General features: G+C 46.9%; 1 protein-coding gene and 1 pseudogene across 1 annotated transcript; both read right to left on the reverse strand.

Annotated features, from left to right (window-relative positions):
• Positions 1–1,489: 1,489 nt before the first annotated feature.
• LOC139705357 (protein FAM25A-like) lies at positions 1,490–3,633 on the reverse strand. Its single transcript, XM_071610710.1, has 3 exons — positions 3,561–3,633; positions 2,896–2,958; positions 1,490–1,596 (listed from the first exon to the last, which is right to left on the reverse strand). Exons 1-3 carry the CDS (start codon positions 3,631–3,633, stop codon positions 1,490–1,492), a joined length of 243 nt encoding a protein of 80 aa, XP_071466811.1.
• A 6,268-nt stretch (positions 3,634–9,901) lies between these two features.
• Positions 9,902–10,823, reverse strand: LOC114082430 (large ribosomal subunit protein mL45 pseudogene; annotated as a pseudogene).
• Between the last annotated feature and the right edge of the window lie 855 nt (positions 10,824–11,678).

Here is an 11,678-nt window from a genome sequence, read left to right on the forward strand (position 1 = left end):
CAGTTCTCTGCCTTGGTGGTATCCCATGCAAATAGTGACAGTTCGTTCCCTTTGCCAGGTGACCAATGCAACGGGTGGGTCCTGAGGGGCTCTCCCAAGCCCCATTTCAATCCTGTGGCCACTGCCTATGAAGGCTCGGTTGGCATTAACCTCCGTAGGATCAGAAGGGCCAACCAGTTGTTTCAGTGGGATCGTTTAGTGCTGAGTCACAGCAGTTTGTCTGTGAGAAGCAGGCGAACAGGAGCTTGAATTCAGCCGATCTGGGCTCAGTGTGTGTTCTGAGAGGCCCAGACTGTTCACCCCAGATCCATGTCAGCTCAGCATTGCCTAGTGATCCTGAGCAAACAGCATTTTGACGGTTTACGACTCCCTATGCCCACACAGCTGAAGAGGTCAGAGACTTGATCTCTCCGCGCCTGCCGCCATGTTGGATCTCACATTTCCTCTTTTGTATCCAAAAACTTCAAGCTCCATGCTCTTACACATGTGTCACCTGTGCAGTACTGACTGCTATGGACAAATGTACCTGACACAAGGCCCCACTGGAGATTCACGAGCAGCTGCTAGGGCCAATCAACAATGGACTCAGGGCCTCCTTGACCTGGTTCCACAACTAAACAGCAAGAATGTTTGTCGGAGACTCTTGCAGATCATGAAGGAGCAGAGTGGGGAGTCTGCCCTGCCTACATTTTAATCAGATTGGTCTGCTATCTTCCTTGAGTCCTGCAAGAACAAGACCCAAAGAACATGCAAGACAAATTCAGGTCATCCCTCCAGGGGTATTTGAAGCATCGAGGTATCTGAAAACTGTAGTTTCTGGGGAAACAGTCTTTTCACAGAGCCTAGGATGGAAGGGGAGCTCATGGTAGAACACAGGTTTAGCATGAGTGAGGTGATGCACTAAGAAGGAAGAGGGAGAGAGCAGCAGATAACAATGGAACAGCTTGCTGCTCAGGCACAGTGGTGACACATGCCTGTCATCAAATCTTCTCGTGACGCTCATGCAAGAGGGGATCACAGTCCAAGTCCAGCCTGGCATTTGAGAACTTTTCTAAAAATAAAAGTTGAAAAGGTTTGGGGATGTAGCTCAGTGGCAAAGCTCAACTGGGTTCAATCCCCAGTACCAGGTTAAGGGCCAGGAAAGCTGCCAACTGACAGGAGAAACCACTGAAGCATCTGATGCCTAATGTGACTCATCCTAGAAAATGACCTCTAGCAGGTGCTTGCCATGCTGGTGTGTTCTCCAGTTGACTTACAAGAAAGCCTAAAAATACCCTGTCAGAAACTGGAGGTGCCCTGCAGTGCTAGGGTGCATGCTCAGCAAGTGTGAGGCCCTGGGTTCTGAATCCAGCACACAAAGAAAAACTTTGCCTAGTGTTCCCATTGAAAGAGCAATAAATCAAGAACTCAGGGTGCACATTCCATGGCTTTTTATTGAGATTCAGAGAGGATAGCCAACAGGTTCACTGTCCTGGTGTGCCCAGTCCCTCTATTGTGTGGTGACAGCATCTGTGACAGTGTTAGTCACACTCTCAGTGACTTCCTTCACCACTTTCTCTCCCGACTCTTGGACATCCTTTAAGGCTTCATCAAGGGCTATCAGGAAGAAAAAGAGAGAAAAGGTTAGAGTGAACCCCTTGCTGTGCTCAGCATGTCACTTTGAGAGGCAGGGGGCTGTGGCAGTCTGACAGGAGCAACCCTGGACACATCCCATGGGGCAGAGGCAGAATAAATTGAACATGGTTCTCCTGGGGCTGGGGTTGTAGCGCAGTGGTAGAATGCTTATCCAGCATGCACAAGGCCCTGGATTCAATCCTCAGTACCACAAAACAAATTTAGTTTATAGTCCCAACAACCTGCCTTTGTTCAGTTTGAATGAGAGTGAGTATCTGCTTATGGGTACACTGGCTATTTATTCTTCATTATTGTGTTTGAATCTTTTCCTCTATTTTATATTGGGTTGTTAGATCAGATTATCATTTGTATTATAAACATTTTGCCTCCATCTGTGGCTTTTGTGTGTATGTACTACTGTGGATTGCAACCAGGGGTTACTGCATGCTGGGCAAGTGCCCTACCACTGAACTACACCCCCAGCCCTGTTTGTTTTATTTTGAGACAGTCTCACAAAGTTTCCCAGCCTTGCCTTGAATTTACAATCCTTGTGCCTCAGCTTTCCAAGTGGCTGGGAATACAGATGAGCACCACTGCACCTGGCTTATCATTTTATATCTTAAATGTTTTGTCCCAGTGTGCTGCCACATGGTCTTTTGTGACCTGGTGTTAACATTCTACAGAGAAGACTATCTGAATGGAACCTTAACATAAGGATTAGTCTGAACTGATGATCAAATTCAGAGATAATTACATACCAACAGAAAGGATGCAAAAAGGGGGTTGGGATGGTGATCTTGTTGGGCAAAGAAGTGATTGGCCCCACCTAGTTTTCCTTTCTTCATCCTGTCCTCCATCTGTTCAACTTTTGGGGTTTTGTTGTTGTTGTTACAGAATTAGGAATTGAACGCTGGGGTGTTCTACAGCTGAGTTACATCTTCAACCCCTTTAATTTGATGATGTTATAGGATCTCCCTAAGTTGCCTATGCTAGCCTCAAATTGACAATCATCTTGCTTCAGTCTCAGTGGCTGGGATGGTAGGCATATGCCACTATATGCTGGACTTGTTCTTTTTTGGTTTCACGCTGAGTGCTGAAAATTGAATCCCAGAACTCATGCAGGCTAGGCAAGCTCTCTACCCCTGAGCTACATTCCCAGCGCTTCCTTCTGTCCTTCTCTCCTTCCCACTTTCTCTCTTTCTTTTCCTCATTCCTTCCTTTCCTTCCTTCTCTCCTTCCCTCTTTGCCTCTGCCCCAACCCCCAACCCCAGCCCTCAGTACCTTGCCCTCCATCCTCAGTGGTGTGCTCCACCACATCCTTCACCGCTTCCCCCACAGCATCAACTGAAAAAAGGAGACCAGTTCAGACAAATTCAGAGACAAATTCACCATACAAGCCTGCTGCCCTTCCCAGCACCTCTGGACACCTGGGATAGAGCTCCAGGATGCCACCCCCAGCCAATTCAGGCTGGCACAGAAGGGCCTGGCTGCTGAAAGGGAGCTGAGGAAGCCCGATGAGGACACAGGGCCCTCCAAGCTCCTCAGTCTGGCAGGGACTGAGAACAGGCAGTTTGACACTGAAGGTCTTCCAGGTCTTCAGAGAAAAAGATCCAAACTGCCAGCTGCCCACCCAGCACCTATGTTCCTCACCTGTCCCTGGGAGGCTCATCTGGCCTGGCCTCTCTTCTACCACGGATCCTGGATTAGGCTCCACTGGTAGAGAGGGCTGCTTGGGGCAGTGAGGCTCTGAGGGCTCCACCCTCAACTGCCCTCCCCAGCATCTGCAGCCCATAGCTCCATCTCTCCTGGTGGGGTGATAGGCCAGGGTTCCCAATGGGCCCTCAGCGGGCCTCAAGGCCTGGCCTGATTCCTGGGATCAGCTTGGGACAGGCCCAGTCAAGCCTGCCCTGACCCCACACAGGGGGAAAGAAGCCCTAGGTCCTTACCGGCTTCCTCAGTGGCCTTTTGAGTGCGGCGGGCCAGGTTGTCAGCCGCTATTTGCCCCAGGAGTCCCAGCATTGTGCAACAGCAGGCAGTGACAGACGGATGCTGGGGACTGAACCAGTGTGCTTTTATACAGGCCTCTGATGTCTCATTAAGCACCAAACCCTCACCTGACCTGTAGGAAGCTGGGCAGGTGAGTCACTGGAGAGGGCAGCAAGAGGAAGAGGCTGGGTGGGGTATGCCAGTGCTGGTCAAGCACCTCTTGCAGTGAGACACCCCACAGTGTCCCCACCCATGTCCTAGGATCCCTGTGCAGCAGAAGGACAGGGATCAGGGCTGAAGCTGAGCAAGAGAAGTCAGCTGAGCCAGGGCCCTGAGCGCTCAGAGACAAGGTCCTACCAGCTCAGACCCTGGTATGCAGCTGGTGAAACTGCCCAGGCTGCCCAGTCTGCTAATCAAGATTCCCAGTGTAACCTAGTCAGGATTTTGGAGGTTCAAGGGATGTTGGGACTCAGGCATCCCCTGAGGTCAGGCACACGACAGTAGTGGGCTGGCTGGGGTTGTAGCTCACTGGTACTGAACTAGCCTAGCATGTGCGAGGCACTGAGCTCAATTTTTAGCACCATATAGAAACCAATAAAAACAAAAGTCAATCAACAACTAACTACAACAAATATTTAAAAAATAATAATGGTCACAAATGCCCTTCTATTCTTAAGGACCTGGGCTCTGCAAATAGAGAAGATAACTGCATTGAGCCAGGTAGTCACATTGACTTTCCAGTCAGTTGACTATCATTCACTCATGCTCCTGAGTTGCCCAGTACTGGGGTAGCCAGCATGTGGAAGAATCCTTGCCCCTCTCTGCACTTTGGGGATCAGTCTGTAGGGGAGGTTCTGCAAGGTCAGAAGGTCACATTCTAGGTCCTAGAGTAGACCCAGGAGGTTCTCTGGACCTAGCTGGAATTCCACAGAAAGCAGCTTTAACATGGCACAGGCCAAGTTGCTGGGAGAACTCAGAGCTAAGACCAGCCTCCCTCGGGTGGGTAGAGTATGCTGTGGGCAGCAGCGCCTCAGGATCCTAGGCCACAGCCCCACACGTATCACTGACACCTCCCTTGGGCAGAGGTGGATCAAGGCTTAAACCATTTGAAAGAGGTCTCCTTAACAAAAGGATTACAATAATTCTCCACTTGCAAGTGTTCCAAGTAGATACCTATGACCCGGGGACCTGGGAACAACCATGAAGGTGGGGACTGTGGAGCTTAAGCAGGTCCAGATGACGCTATGCTGCCCTCGTTACAGCCCAGCTCCAGAGGCCACCCACAGCAAGGGTGGTGGAGGTCGGGGAGCCAGGGAAGCTGATGGGACTGGGGCAGAGGGACACATGAGGATGCTCCCTGGACCCATCAAACCCCTTTTCTGTTTCCTTGGAGGTTGTGTGTGACTCTCACCTCCATAGACGTCCTCTCTGCCCCTCCCCTGAGAAGTGATACCCACCTGCTTCCAGACCCCACCCCACAAGCCCCAGCTAGTGTGCTTGTCAGAGATCCCCTCTCAGGAGCTCACCAGCCCTGACAGACCCTCCTCAGAGCTCAGCCCCTCAGCAGGGCTCTGTCCACAGGAGCCTGCCTGGAGTCCTGCCCACTTTCAGCCTCTTTGAACAGCTGCCTTTCCTCTCCCTCTCAGATACTGCAGACCCTCCCCATCCCCTCCTGCCCAGGATAACCTGTTCCTCTTTAATACGCTGCCTCAAGGTGATCACTCCAGTGAGGATGCTCTATGGCCCTTTGCCTAGATACAGGTCCCAAATGCCTGAGAGAGATGAGGCAAGAAACCAAACTTCCAGGACTGGACATGGACACCAGTCCCTTCTGCTCTGGCCTGGGTCTAGTCCCACTTGGTTTCCAAGCTTCAGCTATAATCAGCCCCTGTGCTCCCAGCCCAGCACACATGCCCCTACATTCCACCCCAGAGGCTGGATATCCTCACCACCAGCGACCTTCCTAACCAGGAATGGATTCTGGTCAGAGGGGCTGACTCAAACATCTCCTGCAACAGAACAATTTCAAATGTCTGGATCAAGTTGAAGATAACTCAAGTGGAGCCCACCCACCACTGCCTCATCTTAGAAGAGGCCCCAAGAGAAAGGTCTAAAGAAGAGGCACCCATGATAGAATATCCTGAGTCAGAAGGTCAAGTCCACCTCCCCTTGGACAGAAGTCTCTGACATTGATGGGAGTAGATTAATTCTTCCAGGGGAATTTCCCCAATAACTCAGTCTGGCATAGGAACAGCAGGCTGTATCATCAAGTCACAGAGAGTCAAATTTTCAAGAGCAATTTGTCCCTTAGCAACTACCAATTTTTAAGGTTTATTTTAAATATTCAAATATTTGAGGATATCCCAAATGTCTAAAGCATGACTTTTAGTTGTTTGTTTGATTGCTGTTTGTTTGTTTGGGTTTGGTTGTTGTTGTTGTTGTTGTTAGCACATATTGAACCCAATATGCTTAGCAACTGAGTCAGGGAGTTTCTAAATTGCTTAGGGTCTTGCTAAATTGTTGAGGCTGGCTTTGAACTTGCAATCCTCCTGACTGAGCCACCCACATCCCTGGAATTACAGACATACAATGCAGTGCCTGGCTAAGCACAACATTTTCTTGTGTGGTTGGGGCTATAGCTCTCAGAAACATCAAAAGTTTTGTGAAGGTCCATTCTGCCTAGGACTCCTCCTACTTCTGCTTCATGAATTTGAGCTCATAGTATATGCTGTGCCCACAGATCCTGCACACACTGACCCCTCCCTGCCACAGGAGATCCTCTCTCATCCAGATACTGGGCTCTTGGCTCTTTAGTCACTAAGGGAAGACGTGCCCAGCATAATGACCTTCATACAACCATGAGACAAGCAGGCTCCTGGTGGGCATCAGAGGGCCCTCTGAAAGAGCACTTGAGGAAAGGGACTGTTCATGGAGATGGGAACAGGCTTAGGGACCAATGAGCAATGGTGAAGCACCCAGTGAACAGCAGTAGTGGCAGTTTTATTTCCTGGGTCTACCATGCCCAGCAAGAAGGTACCTGGGGGAATCACTATTTCTCCCCCGTCCACTTTCCTAGGATGTTCCCCCTGGGCTGATCCCAGTCAGGGTCAGGGTGAGGGGGCCAGGCAGGGAGGAGCAGGGTGGAGAGTGGGTGTGGATGGGGCAAAGGGGACCAGCTCAGCCTGCTGGACTTCCAGGTCTGGTGACAACATGGCAGTGGTTAAATTCTAAAGGGTCCCATGTCTCCTTCCAACTATAGGGAGCAACCAGGAAAAGGAAAGGAAGGCCACCAGCAGCACAGGTGCAGGAAGCCAGTGAAGTGAGGAGGAACAGGGAGTGGGGAGGGACCAGAGGGAGGGTCTCTACTGTTGCCAGCCACATAGTCCCAGGAGGAGAGGACTCTCAGAAAACTCCCCAGAACAGAACTGAGGAGTTCTTTCCACCTCTTCTCTACCTGCCCCTGTGTAGCTCACCTATCTCTACCTATCTCTCTCTCTCTCTCTCTCTCTCTCTCTCTCTCTTTCTTTCTCTCACTCACTTTCTCTCTCTCTCTCTCTTTTCCTATTTGATGACTGACTTTATCATGAAAGATGTTTCCAAATGGAAACACCCTGGGTAAAAGACCACTTAGAGGGCATTTAAGAAACATTCTAATTTAGACGTCAGTAAGAGAGCACCTAAATACCAAACATAACCAGCTAGTGTGCTTGTCAGAGATTTATGGTATATATATGGATATATATATACCATAAATCAAATATTCACGATATCTATTTTTAATCTGAGAGGAAAGAGAACTCTGTATGCTTTTTTAAATATATATATTTTTTTGTTAGACACAATACCTTTATTTGGTTTATTTATTTATCTGGTTTATTTATTTATTTTTATGTGATGTTGAGGATCTAACCCAGGGCCTCACACATGATAGGCGAGCTTTCTACAGCTGAGCCACAACCCCAGCCCACCAGAACTCTGTATTCTAATCTTGCTGTAAAGACTTTGGTTCATGAAGTATGAGATCTTGTTAAAGGATTAAGATGAATGCATCCTTTCTTTGGTATGTAGTTACAAGTAAATATACAACATGCTTATGACTGCAAACAAATAAATTAAGTAGAACAAGACAGACAGCACGGACTTGTCCATGTCTTTGTTTTTGACAGCCTCTAATCCTGGAAAAAGGAAGGTACTGAGATGAGTAAATGGTCTTTGTATATGTGAGCTCCAAGGGGTTCAGTCTGTGCTGAGTAGTGCTAAGAAACTCAGAAACTGGGGTATCTGCAGACCTTGCATATGTCTAAAGGAGATCTCTCTCTTCCACTGTCTCCTCTATTTCCTGCTCATCTGAAAATCCACTAATGCTTTAGCATTTGGGACCCTTAAGTTGAGAAGGGAGAAGGTAGAGAAGAAAAATACTTCTCAGAGTCTTTTGCAGAATTGTCCCCTTCAACCATGGTCCTGGTTTAGTCTTCATCAGCTGTCACTGAAACTTTCACAAAAGACAAAACTCTTGAAGCTTTCCATGAAATCCCATCCAGTGATATTTTACCCAGGGGCCACACATGTGCCCTCTGTCTTCATGGAATGCTGTCTGAGCCAAATATGCCAGCAGTTCAACAGCCACAACCTGCCCCAAATATTTGTTTATTGGGAAGCAAAATGCAAAGTGGGCTACAAAACTGTGGCTAGGATTGTTAAGACCAGATTGAAGAGTACCATGGCTGTGCTTGGGTAAACATCACTGGTGTACAATAGTGAGAAGATTGGGGTGTCATCAACTGCCCTTCAGAACACACATGATTTAACCACAAGCAGTACTTTATGAAGTCTTAAACTGTAACATGAAAAAAAGGTTACCAATCTCTGTAGCTTTTGAATTAAGCAGAAAATTGTACATTTTTTCACAAATTTTCTTGCAATAGAATAGCACACAATAGATATGAATTGTTGAACTTCACTTCAATAAAACATACTTTAGTTTTTTGGTATACTTTTTTTTTGGTACCAGAAATTGAACCCAGTAAGCCATATCACCAGCACCTCTTTATATTTATTTAGAGATAGGACCTTAGTTGCTGAGGCTGGCTTTGAACTCGTGACTCTCCTGCCTCAGCCTCCCAAGCTGCTGGGAGTACAGGTGTGTGCCACTGGACATTGCACCCAGCCATGCTTTCATTTTGTAGATGTATTCTTTGAGATGTGGTGTCACTCGCATGGTGCATGATTCACCTCAAAATCCTAGAATTGTGATCTTCCTGGCTGAGCCTCCAGCACAGCTGGGAACATAGGTTACACCATGCCTGCCTGACTCAAAACGTACTGCTTTTTTTTTTTTTTTTGAGGAATAAATTATTTCTTTACATTTATATACTTCTACAAAGTATAAATGCTGATGCAGTAAGTAACCTTATGAGAAAAAGAATCTCTTAAGTGATACCCAATTTTATAAACACTAATTATTCTTCCAAGTCTGGATTTCCTAGAAGTCAGGTCACTCACAACTAGGCTTGTCTTCCACTTGAACGTTGGCCTATTCCCCCAGTAGAATATCAACTGGGGGAAATGTATAGAACCCACACAAAAAAGAAAAAATTGAAACCAGGGGTGCTCTACAATTGAGCTACATCTCTAGTCCTTTTCATGTTTGTTTGTTTGTTTGTTTTTGTTATGAAACAGGATCTTGTTAAGTTGTCCAGGCTGGCCTCAAACTTACAATGTTCTTGCCTCCCAAGCCACTGGGTTTACAGGTGAGTGTCACCACACAAGGCACAACACCAAAATTTGTCCAACATTCTGATAGTATTTATTTCAAACTCTGATCTCTGCCCAGTGATTACAAAAGAAAGTTGCCTATTAGATCCCACAGTCTCTGCTGTGAAAAAAAAGATCAGATGTTTGTTCACTGAAACATGTTGTTTTTCATCTAGACTCAGAAGCTAGACATATGATTTTTTTTTGAGAATTTTTTTAATATTTATTTTTTAGTATTTGGCGGACACAACATCTTTGTATGTGGTGCTGAGGATCGAACCCGGGCCGCATGCATGCCAGGTGAGCACACTACCGCTTGAGCCACATCTCCAGCCCTAGACATATGATTTTAAAAAGAAAAAGGGTTCATGGATATCCATACCAGCCAGCCACCTGGGCCCAGCCATCAGACATGGTTGAAGGATAAATCTGCTCAAAAGATCCCAGCAGGGCAGGAGGAAACAGGGGTGGTCTGAAAGAGATGGATGGCTTCACAACGTCCAGCGTCATCATCGCCAGTGCTTTACCCCAAGAGTCATTTTTGTCATCAGGCTAGCTGAGATTTATGGTCCTCTCTTTGTGCCTCTTCACATTTTCCCCAAGGTTCCTGCTGGGGGCCAGGAATCAATCATCACTGTCTTAAGGATGGGCTGCTTAGGGGGCGCCCACGGGGGAACAATCTTGCCATGCATTCTCCAGCTCCCGGAGGGGTTCACCAGGTGTTTTTCAAACACAATATACTCCAAGACATCCTTGGCACATTCTTGTCCATACATCAACTGCCCAAACCGATCATAGATGGCTAGAGTCTGCTGTGTGTCCATGTGGACCGTAACCTGGCCACACATGTTGCTCTGGTTCACCAAACTCTAGCAGCGAACCTGCACCACCTGGGCTGGCTCTAAAGATTCCACGAAGCCCCAACGGACAGTCTTATACTCGATGTCCCAGACCATATCCAGAAAATAGTGTTTAGTTACCAAAGTGTGAAGCCGGTCATGGTCTGAGTTGTTTAGACAAAGGTGAGCTTCTATGAAAATATCCTTAGCTTTTTCAGGGAAATCCTTTGTTTTAAAATTAGCATCAAATTCTTCTAACTTCCAGATTGACAATTGTGATGTTGCCTTTTTCTTCAATTGCTCAGTTCTCTCTTTCAGTCCTTCCTTTGAAAGAGATGACATTGGAGCATCACCCTCAGGAGGAACAAAAGCATCAAAGATACCAGCTGTACAGGCCACATGTATGGGCCGGTCCAAACGTTCTGGGGGAATAACCAATCCTGCTTTCCGGGCATGTTCTATAAACTCCTTTTCTGTTTTGTATTTGGGTTCATAAGCAGGAGGTGTGAAACGTTCTTTAGATCTTACTGGAACGACAGCTATAGACTGAGTCATCAAGAGGGACTGCAGAGACCACCATCCCTAAGCTTTGGATAAGCAAGACAACCTCTGAGACTTGAAGGCTGCCATTTTGTTCACGCAAAGGCCACTGGGAAGGGGGCTCTGCAAAAAGAGTGTGAGGTGGGAGAGGAGGCACACAGGGTAGAGCTAGCTTGGGAGTCAAAACATACCGCTTTTAAATATGAGAAAGAAAACAAAAGCTACATTGCACATGAAGAAATCCTACCAAGCAGGGCATGGTGGCACAGGCTTATAATCCCAGCATTTTGAAAGGCTGAGGCAGGGGATCACAAGTTTGAAACCAACCCAGGCAATTTAGTGAGGCTCCCAGAAAATTAGGGAGACCCCATCTCTCAAAATAAAAAATAAAAAGGGCTGGGGATATATCTCCTTGATAAAGTACCCCTGGGTTCAATCCCCAATACAAACAGCAATAAAAGAAAAAAATGGAAATCCTACTTGAAAAGTTTACTTCATAAAAGGCACATGAAAATGATTACACAACCTTCCAACATGAATTTTGAAAACAACTGAAGACACTTTATAAACAGTAGCAGTTATGAAGGAAAACTGTAAGTCAAGAATACCAGAATTCTCAAATGAGATGGCCAGACAAGAGGAGCAGCAAGACGTACATAATTCATGAGTAAAATAGAAGAAATATAGATAAGACATGCTGGGCTGGTAGTGCATTCCTGTAATCTCAGAGATTCAGAAGGCAGAAGTAGGAAAGTGGCAAATTCAAGACCAGCCTCAGAAATCTAGTGTGACCCTTCCTTAAAAAAAAGGGGGGGGGGATCGGGCTGCAAATGTAGAGCATTCCCAGGTTCAATCCCCAGTACCACAGAAAAGAAAGAATTGAAGGAAAGAAGGAAGGTAGGGAGGGAGGGAGCGGGGAAGGAAGGAAGAAAGAAAGGAAGACAT

This window comes from Marmota flaviventris, chromosome 4, assembly GCF_047511675.1.
Source record: "Marmota flaviventris isolate mMarFla1 chromosome 4, mMarFla1.hap1, whole genome shotgun sequence".
NCBI classification, from domain to species: domain Eukaryota; kingdom Metazoa; phylum Chordata; class Mammalia; order Rodentia; family Sciuridae; genus Marmota; species Marmota flaviventris.

Bases quoted from the DNA above. Each gene is read 5' to 3' on its own strand.
- LOC139705357 (XM_071610710.1), bottom strand. From the start codon at position 3,633: ATGCTGGGACTCCTGGGGCAAATAGCGGCTGACAACCTGGCCCGCCGC. The intron at 2,959-3,560 runs GTAAGGACCTAG...TCCTTTTTTCAG, and splicing joins AAAGGCCACTGAGGAAGCCG to TTGATGCTGTGGGGGAAGCG. The intron at 1,597-2,895 runs GTACTGAGGGCT...TCTTCCTGATAG, and splicing joins CACTGAGGATGGAGGGCAAG to CCCTTGATGAAGCCTTAAAG.